The 14275-nt window shown below is 49.9% G+C and overlaps 4 protein-coding genes across 4 annotated transcripts; 2 read left to right on the top strand and 2 right to left on the bottom strand.

Annotated features, from left to right (window-relative positions):
- Positions 1-3240: 3240 nt before the first annotated feature.
- On the bottom strand, positions 3241-3601 carry Z518_02175 (uncharacterized protein; the record flags this gene model as incomplete). The annotated part of the gene is made up of 2 exons (XM_013419204.1): positions 3241-3501; positions 3590-3601. 2 exons carry the CDS (start codon positions 3599-3601, stop codon positions 3241-3243), a joined length of 273 nt encoding a protein of 90 aa, XP_013274658.1.
- Positions 3602-4001: 400 nt separating this feature from the next.
- On the bottom strand, positions 4002-6661 carry Z518_02174 (uncharacterized protein; the record flags this gene model as incomplete). Its single annotated transcript, XM_013419203.1, has 2 exons — positions 4002-4261; positions 4339-6661. The coding sequence occupies 2 exons, from the start codon at positions 6659-6661 to the stop codon at positions 4002-4004; spliced, it is 2583 nt and encodes an 860-aa protein (XP_013274657.1).
- A 4027-nt stretch (positions 6662-10688) lies between these two features.
- On the top strand, positions 10689-11540 carry Z518_02173 (uncharacterized protein; the record flags this gene model as incomplete). The annotated part of the gene is made up of 3 exons (XM_013419202.1): positions 10689-10739; positions 10960-11086; positions 11143-11540. 3 exons carry the CDS (start codon positions 10689-10691, stop codon positions 11538-11540), a joined length of 576 nt encoding a protein of 191 aa, XP_013274656.1.
- A 638-nt stretch (positions 11541-12178) lies between these two features.
- Z518_02172 (uncharacterized protein) lies at positions 12179-13494 on the top strand (the record flags this gene model as incomplete). Its single annotated transcript, XM_013419201.1, has 2 exons — positions 12179-12212; positions 12266-13494. The coding sequence occupies 2 exons, from the start codon at positions 12179-12181 to the stop codon at positions 13492-13494; spliced, it is 1263 nt and encodes a 420-aa protein (XP_013274655.1).
- Positions 13495-14275: the final 781 nt, after the last annotated feature.

Below are 14275 nucleotides of genomic sequence, written 5' to 3'. Positions count from 1 at the left end.
ATTAAGGTCGAGCTCTAATCTGTGGTGGGTGATGCCCATTGATGCGGTGGACATTCCGCTAATAGGAAGATGAGTTTAGGACCTTCGAGGCCTCAATCCCGCATCGGCCGCCCTTCGACAAAGGAGCCGGTGGTGGGTGGTCGTATACGGGGTCCCCGTCCCGCACAACAACTGCGCTGCGGTTTCAATCATCTGCTGAACCAGGCTTTGTGGCTTTCAGTGGACCCGGCAACTTTCTGAATGAGGGGGAACGTGGCTTGGCGGTGTTTGTACCTCGTATTCAGAAATCCAGGTCCCCCTATGGCATATGGTGGTGGATGATTTTCCTGGTTTGTTCTCGGCCAAAGAATGCCGGGCACGCCATTATCTATTGTAGGTACCTAGGTTATGTTGGGTATACTTAGGAATGATAAGTGCTGGTATGGAGTACGGAGTATCTGCACTAGCATTAGGTACATCGGTGCTTCCTGCGTACCCTCATACATTCAATAAGGTGCCGAGAAGTGTGTGGTACGGATTACTCCGTACGCAATACGGAGCAACTTACGTCGTGAGGGGACAACCCATGTGACGGAGTCGTGCCATTGTCTCATCCTTTTTCTCCCGTTGAAACCCAAATTTTTAACCTCAGCATCCTCAGGCTAATACCTCGCCCGTTCAGTACACATACAGCAGAAAGTTTTCCTCCTCGCATGACCTGCTTGTCAAGGCTAACTTGAACTTGGTCCAGATCTCCCTTTTTCCACAAGTCATTTTTGTCCCGAGCATCCCAACCGGGCGGCACTGCATCCTGTGCAGAATTCGTGTTGCATTTCTCTCATAATGCGCTGCGATCGCTGACCAGCTGTGAGGCATAAATCGCTGGATCTATCGACAAAAAAGGAATATCACCGTCGCCAATCAAACTCCTCCCTTAGTGTTGCAACCGGCCACTGAATGTAGCCAGCCTTTAGCCACCCGGTGAATCTTTCTTTACCCATCGTTCCTCTGTCACCTTGGCTGCCTTGAACCGAACCCAGAAAATCCACCATACTCAAACACGAGTCCTGTATATTGTGCTGCTTTGGGGGGCAAACATTTTCCAACATTAAGAAAATTTACTAAAATAACAGGAATGCCCACATGGCCATCATCAAATCGGGCGGCCTGACCCAACGGGATCGGAACGCCTTCCCCTTGACCTGCAAATTGGCTCCATGTGCCCATGAATCTTGTACGACAACATACCCTTTTCATCTATCTGATCCCCTATTATATGGCTTAATGCCGGGCTTCAATCGTGATTCCACCCGGCTCACATACGCGGTCGAAGTTTATCACATCAGCCCCAGAGTCTAGTCACTCGAGCACCTTTCAAGCCCCTTGGTCGAATTATGTCCTTCCTGCTCCTGGGCAGCCTGTCTTCAGACATGAAGCTCAACATGCGCTTGAAATCATCAGATGATGTTTCCTGGCCTTTCATCTCCTAGACTTCATCCACTGAGTCGGAAGGTAGGAGCATCAATTCGACCTCGGCTCCGTAGGATTGATAAGATTTCCATGGATCTCGAACAAAGCACAGTTGATTGTGCAAAAGGTCGGTGTGCGGCATAGTCGTCCGACGATCTGGTTGTTGTCGCCTAAACCTGATTGCTCAAGCAACGACGAGATCTTATGTCACATGACACGGACTAGACCTGGTTGGGACTAGCCCATTCGAGTTTCAGCGACTACTTCTTCCAGCCCCCAGAAGAACAAGATACAGAGAGACAACGACGACTTCTTCGGTCAACCTTTGCCATGGTGGCATTCCCTGATCTTACAGCGTCCCGACATTTCCTTTTTTTGGTTGACCGCTTTCATGTTGAAACAAGACTTGAATACAGAAACTTTGCTCTTCATCCCAGCAAGACGTGCCGATCACCAGATCTAATGAGACGGAATCCCACACGAGGACGCGATGTTTCTGCTAATCAGCCGATTGGACCTCGGCCTTCACAAGAAAATCTCTGCTTTGGAATTTGATCATTCTCCATTCTGGGGATTCACGAGCGCTGCGGCCGGGTCGATGACGTTTAATCTCGCTGCTGGTCGTGGATGTGACGCTGTCAGGGGGACGGCTTGATATTTACGACAAATATGCAGATGGCAATCCTTCGTATCACCTGCAACGAGCATGTTGCTTTCCTGCCCCAAGTCCAATGAAGGACACCACTCAGTTCTACAACTGAGCTGTCGATGTTTCCTTTTGTCCTTGTATTTTGGGTTGATTAGGGCAGAACTCTCTCGTTGGAACTGGAATGGGGATGGAATATTGATTCTCTTCTATTGACAATGACTAGGAATGTGATGGGTGTCCAGATTGACCTTGCTCTTGAAATAGACATGTTCAAACGTGTGATCGTTCAGCTATGACATGCAGGACACGAGCACCCAACCCTCATCGACGCCAGATATAGCAACTCCTGACATCAAGCATCTTGCTTACACAGAGTCATCTCAGGCCCCTGAGGTGACTGCAAGCATCAACGACATTCTTATTTTCTTTCGAGAGTGAGAACCCCTCCAATAACGGCCAGAAGCACCTCTGCACGCCATGCTCCAGGAGCTTCGCAAGTGTCAACAACCTCAACCGCAATGAGGTTTGCAAGCCGAAATGTCGAATAGATGATCGCGATCGTCACAAGGAGTGATGCAGGTTCAGACCTGTTGCAGACGACTGATACGCTCGTATTCTTCTCTCCATGAGGCATTCGGCCGCCTGGCTTCGAAAGACACTTTTTTTTTTTTCTTTCTCCCTAGAGTGAAAGACGATGTCACGCTCACTATCTTGGGAAAGATTTCCGGAGGCAAAGATAGGGTCAATAGTGTTGTTGTAGTTTTGACATAAAGATATTCAAAGAATGGAATTTCATAGAATAATAAGCCTTTCTTCTTGCAACCACCCAGCATTGACCCCATTTGCCATTTTTCCCTCTCTTGCAAGCCCACGATTTCGCAAGCACGAAAGCCTGAGCACGGTGGGGGGAACCAACCTACATCACATCTCAGCTTGAGAAAGAAGTCCACTCCGCTCAGCTGCAACTAGACGTATCGATGTATCTAGAAGCCAAAAGCTGATTTTGATCTTTCATGCACATGCTTCCTGTCAGCGCATTTAGAAGACTCCTCGTCGATTAGGGGAAGGCGCTGTGAGAGGCATCTGAAGAGACCGCCTCCTCGATTTTCGAGAGGGGTCTTCTTATGCTGAGGTTTCCCTATTTAGGGAGCTTGAAACAGGGACTTCGGGAGACTTTCAATAGCTTGTAAACGGTCAGATTCGGAGTCGGAGTTGGAGGAGCTGTCTTCTGAACTCTGGACTTCCTGAACTGCGTTTCTGACAAGGTCTAGGTACTCATCATACCGCAGAGTAGAATAGGAGATTTTGTTTTCGGTCCAAGTGCTTTTGCGCCACAGTGATGTGGCCACGTATTTCTTCACCTCGTCACTGAAGATGTACCTATATTCTTTAAGGCGGTGCTCCTGCGAGAATCTGGTTAGATCGGCGTGAAGTACCACAAAAAAAGCAAAGGCTGGATGAACAGGGGAGTGGAATCCGAAACTAGCTTACCTCGAAAGACATAGACAGCCGAGATAAGCCTCTCTTATAGTAGAGGGAGAGGCACAGGAACCTATCATTATTACAAAGGAAGTTTGTATCGTACAAAAAACCATGTCTGAGCCGGCGAAGTTGGTGTGGCTCAAACTTGCCAATAACATCCTCTATGGATACTCTTGGAAGGGAAATGTCACGGCGACTGAATGTCATTCGACATGATTGAAATTTACCTGATTTCTGAGTCAATGAACAACATCATTCATTATTGTCGACTGTGAATGTGGACCTACTAAAACCTGACGACTTATCCTCCGATTCGGAGTGCCCTGGAGATTTTGACTTTGCTTCTTCTCCACTACTTTCCCTTGTCGGTGCTCCAAAGGAGATTCCTGGCACCAAGGGTGCTGCTGCGCCAAAAGGCTCCTTAGATCCAAGAGACTGCGATGTTCCAAATGGAGATCCAGAAGACTGTCGTGGCCCAAATAGGGATCCAGAAGACTGTAATGACCCAATTGCGGATCCAGAAGACTGTACTGCCCCAAGTGGGGATCCAGAAGACTGCACTGTCCAAAATAAGGACCCAGGAACCGCTGATGTCCCAAAAGATGTTGTTGGCCCAGAAAGTCCGCTTGACCCAGGAGCCACTTCCGATCCAAGGCCTGTCAGAGCTGAGAAAAGCGAATCCTGCTGCTTCAGCGTAGAGGTCCCGAAAAGCGAAGAAGCACGTGACGTGTCATTTGCATCACTTAGAGACGATATACTTCGTTTTGGGGTTTCAGAAACGTTCTTTTGGGTCTCAGTGCTAATTGGAACAGGAGATGCCCTCGTTCGTTCGCTAGACGGTAGCATTGTGCGGCTGAGTGTTTGGACCTGTGGCGAGTCTTTCTCGTTGCTAACGGCTAAAGTAGGTAATGGCTTTTGCTGTCGAGTCTCGGAACGAGCCGCTGGCTCAGCAGCGCCTGTGATCTGGTTCGCTTTGCCGTCATTGAGCCCTCGTGGCGTGAACACACTTTGGGCGCTTAGCAACGATCTTGTCCCCGATTCCTTTTCGTCACTTCCAAAGCCAAACTCTCTGCTTGCGTGCCTGCGACAATTTTTCAGAGCCGCCTCGAGTGTCTCTAATTGCGCCTGAAGGTCTCTGCGTTCAGATATCATTTCTGCGGATTCGCCCCCGAGCAATTGTAGCTTATCCTCTCCCATCCGTGCTACCGTTTCGGGAGAAAACATCTCCTCCAGTTTCGAGAGCAGGCAGGACTCAACGCCGAGTACGACGACATTATCAATGAAGGTCTCAAGAGCTACATTGTAATATGCCCTCGAGCACTGAAGTAATTTGAGGCGAGTATCGTTGTCCGAGCCTGGGCTCTCAAGATTAGAAGAACGCGGTCGACTTCTTGTTGTAGCGTCGGCTTTGGCAAACGGCTCATCTTGATTTTCTACTGTCTTCATACTTGCCTGTAGTCGACCTCTCGTAGAAAACAAGAATGAACTGGTGTACGGGGCGAATAATTCGAGCACCTTCTTATTCAGTTTTTCCTGACTGTCGTATACAGCGTCATCAAAGACATGACGGAGAATGAGTTCGGCCGTCCGTCCGGTTGAGGGACAGATCGATTCAACAACTTTCCGCAGGAATGTTCTGACGGCACGACATATATGACCAGTGTACTCAGAGGCCATTATCGACCATTTCTGGGACTGCTCTTTGAACAGTTCTCCCACTAGGCGTGGGTTGAAGAGAAATGGCAACTCTGGTCCCCGATAGCCCTCTAGGAGCTTACCGACTTTGACGAGCGCATCGGTTCTGCTAATGCGCCGTGGTCCATCTGAAGCTTCTGATAAAGGGGGGGAAAACGAGATCTCAAACATGTGACCTCGTGTGCGCATTGCATGTTCGAAATCATCCGTGAGCGCCATCGTTGTGGCCCTAAGCCTTTTTGCTGGCTCACTTTTGTGGAAGAAAGAATCCGAGTAATCGCCATTCAAAGCATCCTTGACGAGTTGACCATAGCGTCTGCTGATTCGAATAAGATATTGCATACGCTCGTCACGAGTTGCCCGATGGGGTCCGAGTTCCCCCAGAGAGGACTTGACCGCAGCGATTCTCGTGTCCAAGGACTCAATCAGTTGAGGCAAGACTCGGACAATGTGGTCCTCCAGGTACTGGCATAGAACTGATCGTAAAGATCTTGTTCCAAGTCGGTCTCGAGAGAATCCATTCCACGGGTCCCTACAAAACAACTCAGTCTCGATCGCAGCTCCGTCAGCCCCTTTTTGGCGCTCGTCATCGGTCAAGCATCTGATGATTTGCCAAGGGCGTTTGAACTTGAATGCACTGTGCTGATTCCTTGCGAGTTCCAAGATTGTGGGCATCAGTCTGGCTTTATCCGGGCGATGGAGTAGATCCGGCTTGGTGATAACCCCAATGCTGCGGGCCCCGGCAGGATCGAACCGTTGAGAAGAAGTGAGGATACCTTGGTTGTCGATAGGGTTTTCGGCAGAGACGATTGTCAAAATAAGGCTTTCTTCCTGCTTGAAATAATGTTCGACCAGCTCTTGGACCTTCGCAATATCATCCGTATTCTTGGATGCGTGTATGAGACCAGGGAGATCTACTAGGGTGAGATTGGGCAACGGCTGTCCATGAAGTCTCAAGTGCAAGACATCTCGGCTGATCCCTGCGGCTTCACCTATCCCCATGACCGTCTTAGCATCTTGCATAATGTCGGGGATCGCCTCAAGGCTTGTGATAGCTCGCTGAAATGATTTGACCCGAGCTCGGTGACCTTCAGACGACCCCGATCCAGGACTGATAAAAGCCTCCCCGGTAATGGTTTTGTCTGGGGAGTATCGCAGGGCAATCTCCGTGGCAAATCTTGTGCATACGGTGCTGTCGATGGGAAATGGAATTCCGGACAGTGCTCCAAGGACAGACGATTTGCCGCTACTTGTGTCTCCACATACGACGATCTGAGGAAGATTAGCGAGGCCATGTTGGCGGAACTTGTCGATGTCATTGAGAAGTTCAAGTCGTTCCCGGGATTGAAATAAGGGTATGGCACTTTTGCTGATGTCGATACTCATGGTGAACCAGTTCGCCGTTGATCAGATGGGAGTGAAAGAAAGTTCGAAGAAAGATGTGCACATGGCGGCCAGATAGGTTGGTTGCCTACCCCGGTAAGGAGGTTGCGTCGGCGCAACGCGGTAGTGTTGGGGGCCGGTTTCATCTGAGAAATTCCCCAGGCAGTCACACACGAACCGAGCCACCCACGAATAACTATGCAGAGACTGAGGCGGTGATCAGCGCTTAAACGTAGTCATGAGACAGTTTTGGGTTCCAGCGGCTATTGCAGCCGCTATGCACATGGTTTGAATCGAAAGAAGCTGCGAGTTTCCCATCCCACCACTCAGCCGGATGCTCAGGCAGGGAACCGGCTCGAGTCCTGTGCAGCCTAAGGGCCCCAAAATTGAGAACCTGAGATAGTCCGCGTACCATTGACAGCCTAGTCAGGGTCGGCCGCCGACCAAGCCATACCCATTCCACTGACGAAAAGGCTCAGAAACTGGATCTTGAGCTCAACGGAGCAGAGCATGAGGAGCGGAAGACCAGAAGATGATCGAGACTGAGCAATACTCAGCAGTGACGGTACAAGCCTGAAGAGAATTGAGCGTGTCGTAGCTATTTTAACACGCCACGACTCGCTAGCCAACATGGGACCGTGAGTGCGGTCACCTTTCTTCCTCCTGGATTAACAGATATCGACGATCGACGATCGACGATACATCCCATGCCCAGAGGCTTTCGAGAGCGCTTTTATCCTCCACCAAATCACAGGCATCAATGTACATCTTGTGAAGCAGCTTGGAAAATGTTCACAGCCATTCAAGACATCACGCAGACTCAACTTGATAATACAGGGAAGGTCGGCTTTCTCCAGCTATCTACTATCTACTTGGAAATCTCCATAGGCAAGTCTCTTTGGGTCAAGGAGGTATCGAACAGTCTGCCGATCTAGAAGATCGCCATTTCTCTTTCACTTAACTTTGAACACCCCTGATAACGTACTCGATCACTTGCATCTTCTTTTCTACAATGTGAGATGTTAGAATGTCGTTCTTCAACAGCCTTCTCCTCTTGATATTTCCTTCCCTTTCGAGAACCCAAACCACGCAAGATGACTGGGTTATACCAAGCCAGCCTGACGGCGGCACCCATATTATGGAGAGCTCAGATAATTACAGACTACTCCGACGATGGACCTCGGGCGAATGTGTACACAAGCACACGCACATCAGGAAGGGTTTCCCTCCCGTCTGACGACGTTGATGCCACTCCTTGCTGAGTATTCAGATTTGTGCCTGGAAGTCTTGAGCCCGCCGGGACTGCTGAAGAGATTTCGGATTCAGGAGTCTTTGTGTAGAATGGTTCTGCAGGCAGCGTAACACAAATGCCAGCTTCGCATCGGACGTGCGTCACACCTCCTCCACGGACATCCATGACATCGAACTCTGGAGGCTTCCCAGCTGATACAAAAACTGATGTTATTGCTGGCGCAGTGATTTAGAGTCACTCTTGGTCGGACAGAGTGCTGTCGCGCAGGGACTCCGCGACCGACGGCATACCATTAGAGGGTTTTCTATGGACAACAGCATTCCCGAGGGTCGCTCTGCACAACGACGAGGTTCAGGAGCACACCAAGCTGATAGAAGACAGCGAATACATCTCAAGTTTGTTTGAAAGCTGGCTTGTCGCACAGGAAAAGTGGCCTTTGTTGACGCAAACCAACAGCAGTACGCCCAGTCGCTGCTAGTGGTACATTGATATACCAGAATAGTAGCGGGCCAACTCCGACATTCAGCAGCCAAACTGGTACTCCTCCGCGAAGTTCGACCTACACCGGGAAGGGAAAGAATCAACCGTCTTCCGACCAGCTTCCAAACCTGTCCTCCAAGTCGGGACGTGATTATCTTTCAAATGTCCCGGCAGAGCTTTCTGGACGAAAAGAACATGATCACATAAGGCATTCTGAGAGAGTTCGGCTGGGGAAGATTCCTTTTGTTGTTGCAGGGGTAGGTGTCCCGAAGCAGCGAGAATCCTGTAATGAAGAGCTAGTAGCAGATTGCTAACCGTCTCTGAGATATCATTTCGGCTCATGGCATTAAAGACATGCTATTACCCTCATCCGCAAGCAGTTTTAATCTCGAATTGATATTTCCCGTGAAGATTAGGTACAGCCTCATTCATCCATCTGCCAAGGGGTGGACCAACTGCTAGTCAAAAGCCCATAAATTTTGCCTCCCTTTTCTTGCTCGGCCCTAATTGCCCACTGTAAAACTTACGTCTTTGCTCTTGCAGGGAGCTTGAAGCCAGTCCCGAGTTCTGCTAACACTACCTTACCTGTAGAAGCTAGTCTTGCGAGTAACTTAATACGAAAAGATTAACATAGTAGAGAGTTGTGCGTAGGACTGGGTAAGTCTGGTATATACATGACTGTGAGGAAGACGTATTCTCGAAACGACAAGGTATTCTAAACCGCGACATACAATACACAAGGATCACAACCATATCCAGATCACGTGCATACATCAATGACCTTGGGCGAATAGCTGCGGGGTTTCTACTTTTGGTATAGCCAAGTGGGTTGTCCTCTTCTCTATTCCAAACTCCGTAGTTAGGAAAGCAACCTCACTATCGTCGAGTCGCTGTTGCTTCTCTGTCAGCTACTTCCACGTGGGCCGCCTTGCTGGCGATTGGCGAATCATGCTCGCCTGGTTTCGTCCGTTTGGGGACTTGGGTTGCGATTCAACCCATGGCTAACGTCACTGATGTAGTTCGCAAAGCCACGAACGCTTATCAAACGTTACTGTCTGCAGTCTTGTAGGGGTTGTAGCGATGTGTCGTTTTTCCTCCCAACATGCCGTCAAACTTCTTGAATTGAAAGAGTGCGCTCTGGCTCTCCAAATGAATGCAGGATAGAGCCCATCTATGTACCTACCTAAACAGTGTCCATCAGCGCCGCTGCCTGTGTTGTAGCCTAGCATACAACCACCCCACAACATGTGGCAGCCTGACGTTGTCAATGGGTCAACACATGCCTATACGCCTGACCTGCGCGCGATCGCAAGACCTTCTGGAAAAGAGACGTAACGGACCAGCAATACTGACCTCCTAGATTGGTGTCAGGTCGAATCTACTGGCTTTGATTTCGTCCTTATACGTGGGTAAGGCAGGGAGTGAAGCCATGTGATTGGCTTTGCGGATCAAGGATCGCTCACTTGCACAAAAGCTCTCGGGTTGGTAATCAATCCTATCCTCCGCGTGTATAATGTCTCCGGAGGCGGTGGTCTGCTCTCAATCGAAGTTCTAACTCCGCCGCTGCCAACGTTAATGGCACGGGGGTAGTCAGAATTGAGAGAATCGAACACAAGGAGTGCAAGGTCAGACGGTGACTGCACACACGCATCAATCCATCCATCGTTACCATGCCGAAATTGTCTCTTTCGCCTCTTTCCTTTCCTCCTCTCGGTACCCTTCTGCTTCTTCTTTCCGCGTTGGTTCTTGGATTTGAATGCTTTGGGTCCATCCATCATCACATTCGACACGTCCACCTCCTTTGCCTTTTCCTCTTCTTTTCCATCTTCCCTCCCTTCTTTCTCTTCTCTTCGGGTTGACTTGTATCCCGGAGCCTAAGGCGGAGAGTGTCCACTTGACCTCGAGCTTCCTCTTCCTCTGACACGTCTTCTGGACTGAGACTCTTGAGTATCTCTGCATATAGCTCCGCAGTACCACGAGAATAGTTGCGTTCGGCATCAATCAGCGGGTCAGGATCGAAGCTCGCCAGCAGGTATAAAGAATATTGAAAGCGTTTCCTACCTATTCACACGCTGTTGGCAACATTTAACATGGCATGATCCCAGGAGATATAGGACGTTCAAGTCTTGAAGACGGAGGGCAGCCCCACTTCCTCTGATATCAAACGGATATATTGATGCCAAGCCTGGAATCATCGCTCCAATTCCCAAGTTCGAGACACCTGACGACGCCAAGTCTTGGTCTGACTTGAATACTTCACGGTCAACAAAACGGTAAATTTGGCTCAAATCCTCCCCAATGGTATACTACTTCACCTCCACGGCGGTGGAACCGTCTGCCTCCATATATGTAGGAAAAGACAAGTTCGAAAGTGCGCACAGATCTAGAAGGAGGTCATAGTGTCATGTATCTTATGGTGCCACAGATGAAGACCTGATCAAATTCGGCTGGGATGAGGATGTTTGGTGAGATATTTTCCGGGCCGGAAGGGGGGAATTCAACACTCACTTCTGTTAGGGTATTTGGGCAGATTCCATCGGAAGCGAATCTCATTGCTGATGTTTGTTAGTTCCATGTTGACAATCTGTCGAGCGCCCACGTTTACCTCCGACTCAAACCTGGCGAATCATGGACTTCGATCCCGCCGGCTCTACTTGAAGATTGTGCACAATTGACAAAAGCAAACTCAATAGAAGGTAAGCTACGCCCTGCGGCATATCCGTCGGACTCTTTGGGTGACGATTATTGATAGGCAATAAGAAGGACAACATCACAGTCATCTACACGCCATGGTCGAATCTGAGAAAGGATAACTCAATGACAACAGGTCAAGTTTCTTTCCATAACCCTAAAATGGTGAAAAAGGTCCATGTTCCTATGCGGCAGAATCCCATCGTCAACCGCCTGAACAAGACCAAGGTGGAGAAATTTCCCGACCTGGGGGCCGAGAGGGAAGCGGATCAGAAGGAAAAGCGCAAAGCCGAGAGAATTCAACGCGAGCAGCAGAAGGCCAGAGATCGTGAAGAGAAGAGGCAGCGGGAGGAATTGCGGTGGCAGAAGGATCACGCATACGACGATTTGATGACGGAGGAGAATATGGTGAGCAATCAGGACCGGGACGCCGGATTCTATGAAGACGACTTCATGTGAGGAAGTCAGTACTCGTGTGGGTAGCTAATAGTTGGGAGAATCGATTTGTGGGGGATGGTGTTGACCGGGACGATGAACCGGGAGCATTTGCGTGTAAGCAGGAGGCGCTCCCCGCGCCCTCCAGTATACTTACAACTCGCTTAGAGCCCCGAGATCCAGTACGAGATACCAGATACCCTGGGGTGGTCCCTAATGGAGCGCCCACGTGGCGTACGGACTGAGCTGTGGTCGTTACAGTGGCACCCAAACGACTGGGCTGGACGACCTGCTACTCCGTACCACTGCTCGCTGCCTTGTGCCCTTGTTCAACCCATGTTACGTCCTCCCCAAGACAACTACATCTGGCCTCAACATCTCCTCTTTTTGCGTCCAGGTCTTTTATTTCTGCCTCATGCCGTCTCCTAGACTTCTCGTCGGACCATTCTGCTAGATTTCTGTCTTACACACGGTTCACTACGCGATCCCCTCCCTCGACGCTCATTCGCTTCAAAACATCCATCTGCACATCCATCAACTTTCCCAAAGCCTCGTCCCAACACTTCATAAACCGAGAATCACCTCCTTTAACCGTGTCACACTTATCAAGGCTGTGACTGAATTGTCCTTTTCAGTACCCACCAACTTTCCTCCCCTTTCCCATGGCTTCAACCGAAACGCAACATCGGCCTCATGGTAAGCTGTCATCGTACTCATGGACTCCCTCACGATTCTAACTCGAATCTCAGACCGACACAGCCGACGTCGCCCTTTCACAGCTTGGGTGCGACGCCTCGCGAATCTCAAGGCTCTCCATACCGATTCCAACGACGCCGGCTCCAACCCACGGCGGTCGAACCTCTCCATGACCAACAAGTCCAAGAAGAGCAACAATCCCTACCCTCTATCGTCCCGTGCCGATCCTCACAATCATGGCCACCTCTCTTTCTCGACACCCCTATCTTCTCAAAAATCTAGACGAAGCTCAATGTCACCAAGTAAACATTCGGTGTCCATGTCTCATGAGAGCCAAACAGGCAACAAGTCCAGGGCTCCCACACTGGCCACACAAGCAGAAACGGCTCTGTCGGATGCGGCTCCCTCGGGCGCAGGGACCAGTGCCACTGCTGCCAAAACAGATGGCGGAAGAGATAGTACATTTTCTTCACCTTCGCCCTCGATCCGGTCCATGGCCACCACTCTGACCACCGTCCAATCCATAGCGACTGGACAAAACAATCCCACAGCCCCAATGCTCACCCACACCTCCACTGTGAGCAATTCGGCCTCATACTATGGCGGCCAACCGGCTACTGCTGTTCCAGCGCACCTTGCTCCCCACGCACATCCTACAACATATCACTCCGCTACCGCTAACAACATCCTCACGGATGACGCGTCCATCCTGACTCTAGCTTCATCGTCCAAACGGCGCCGACGGAATTCGGTTGATACCAACGCATCCATGAAAGCTCTTGCCCCAGCTTCGATGTTTGGCGGAAGCCGTGAATCCCTCCCTCTTTCTGTCTTGTCCGGAACTGTCATTCATCCCGGGGCGGATACCGTTTCACTTCGGGATGCAGGTGGCGCAGCCCATACCAGATCGAACCTCAACGCTGAAAGAGCCAGTTTAATCTCAGCTTCGGGGGCGACTGCGCCCACATTTGCAAGCGAACGAAATAGCTACATCGGCAGCAAGTACGGCGATGGTGCTAGTGTCCGTAGCGGGTTGCTAGGAGTAGGGCATGGTCGAAACGACAGCACCAGTGGAAGTATGGGAGGAGGAAGGGATCATCGAGAGAAAGACAAGGAGAGAGAGAGAGAGAAAGATCGAGAAAAGGATCGGGAGAGTGAAATAGTCACGGCACCGACCAGTCCCTTGATGGATGGGTCAGGTGCAGGGATTCAGCATTCTACGGCCCTTGGCGATGTATCGGAGGCGTTGGACAAAGAAAAAATGGGCTTGGATGAAAATTGATTCATAGGATGAGAAACGGCCCCCTTTCCTCGAAATGCGGAATGGAAGAATGCTAATGCAGCTCGAGATGGAATGTGATATGAATGAGTGGACGTCTGAATGAAGGTGCATGGAAGCGTTAGTCCGGGCGTGGATAGCTTAATTTTGCGCATGCGGACTGATTGATTGATCGACGGCATGGGACGAAACACAGGCGAATGCTTGTTGTTCGCGAATGAGATGTGGGATGTGAGAATAGAAACATGATACCCCTTAGGACGGTAAAAAGGGAATGGCAGAGCGTTGCGAGGTCTATAATGGATATCAGCCTGGAGATGGAATCGAGGATCTCAACCCGTGGTGACTAATTTCCTCTTGATCACCAATTCCTCCATTGACATTATTGAATATGAGCCCAAGCCGGGTCTATGCACATCGATAGTTATGGGCGCTGGCAAGGCTGGGAGCCTATCTATCTCAAAAGACCGTACCTGGGACATGTAGCATACGCGATGATGGCATGGCAATGCGACGATGTCATAGAGAGCGGTCGACATCCCGAGATCAGCCGCCATTGACACTGGGAAATCCACTTTTCAAAATATAGGGGGAATACACGCTGGAAATACAGACTCGCGAAGCACGATAATGGGAACAGGGGCACACTATTGGCTTGAACAAGAACGAAGCATTTTGTCTCAGGAGATCTTCTCGTTCCACTTCGTTTCATTTGATTGCGGTTATGGTGTTTCTTTTTTTTTTTTTTTTTTTTTTTTAATAATATAAAAAAAGGGGCGAAAAA

Source organism: Rhinocladiella mackenziei (genome assembly GCF_000835555.1).
Source record: "Rhinocladiella mackenziei CBS 650.93 unplaced genomic scaffold supercont1.2, whole genome shotgun sequence".
In the NCBI taxonomy this organism is placed as follows: domain Eukaryota; kingdom Fungi; phylum Ascomycota; class Eurotiomycetes; order Chaetothyriales; family Herpotrichiellaceae; genus Rhinocladiella; species Rhinocladiella mackenziei.
Note: the sequence above shows the minus strand (reverse complement) of the source record. Positions and strands in the feature narration are given on the sequence as shown.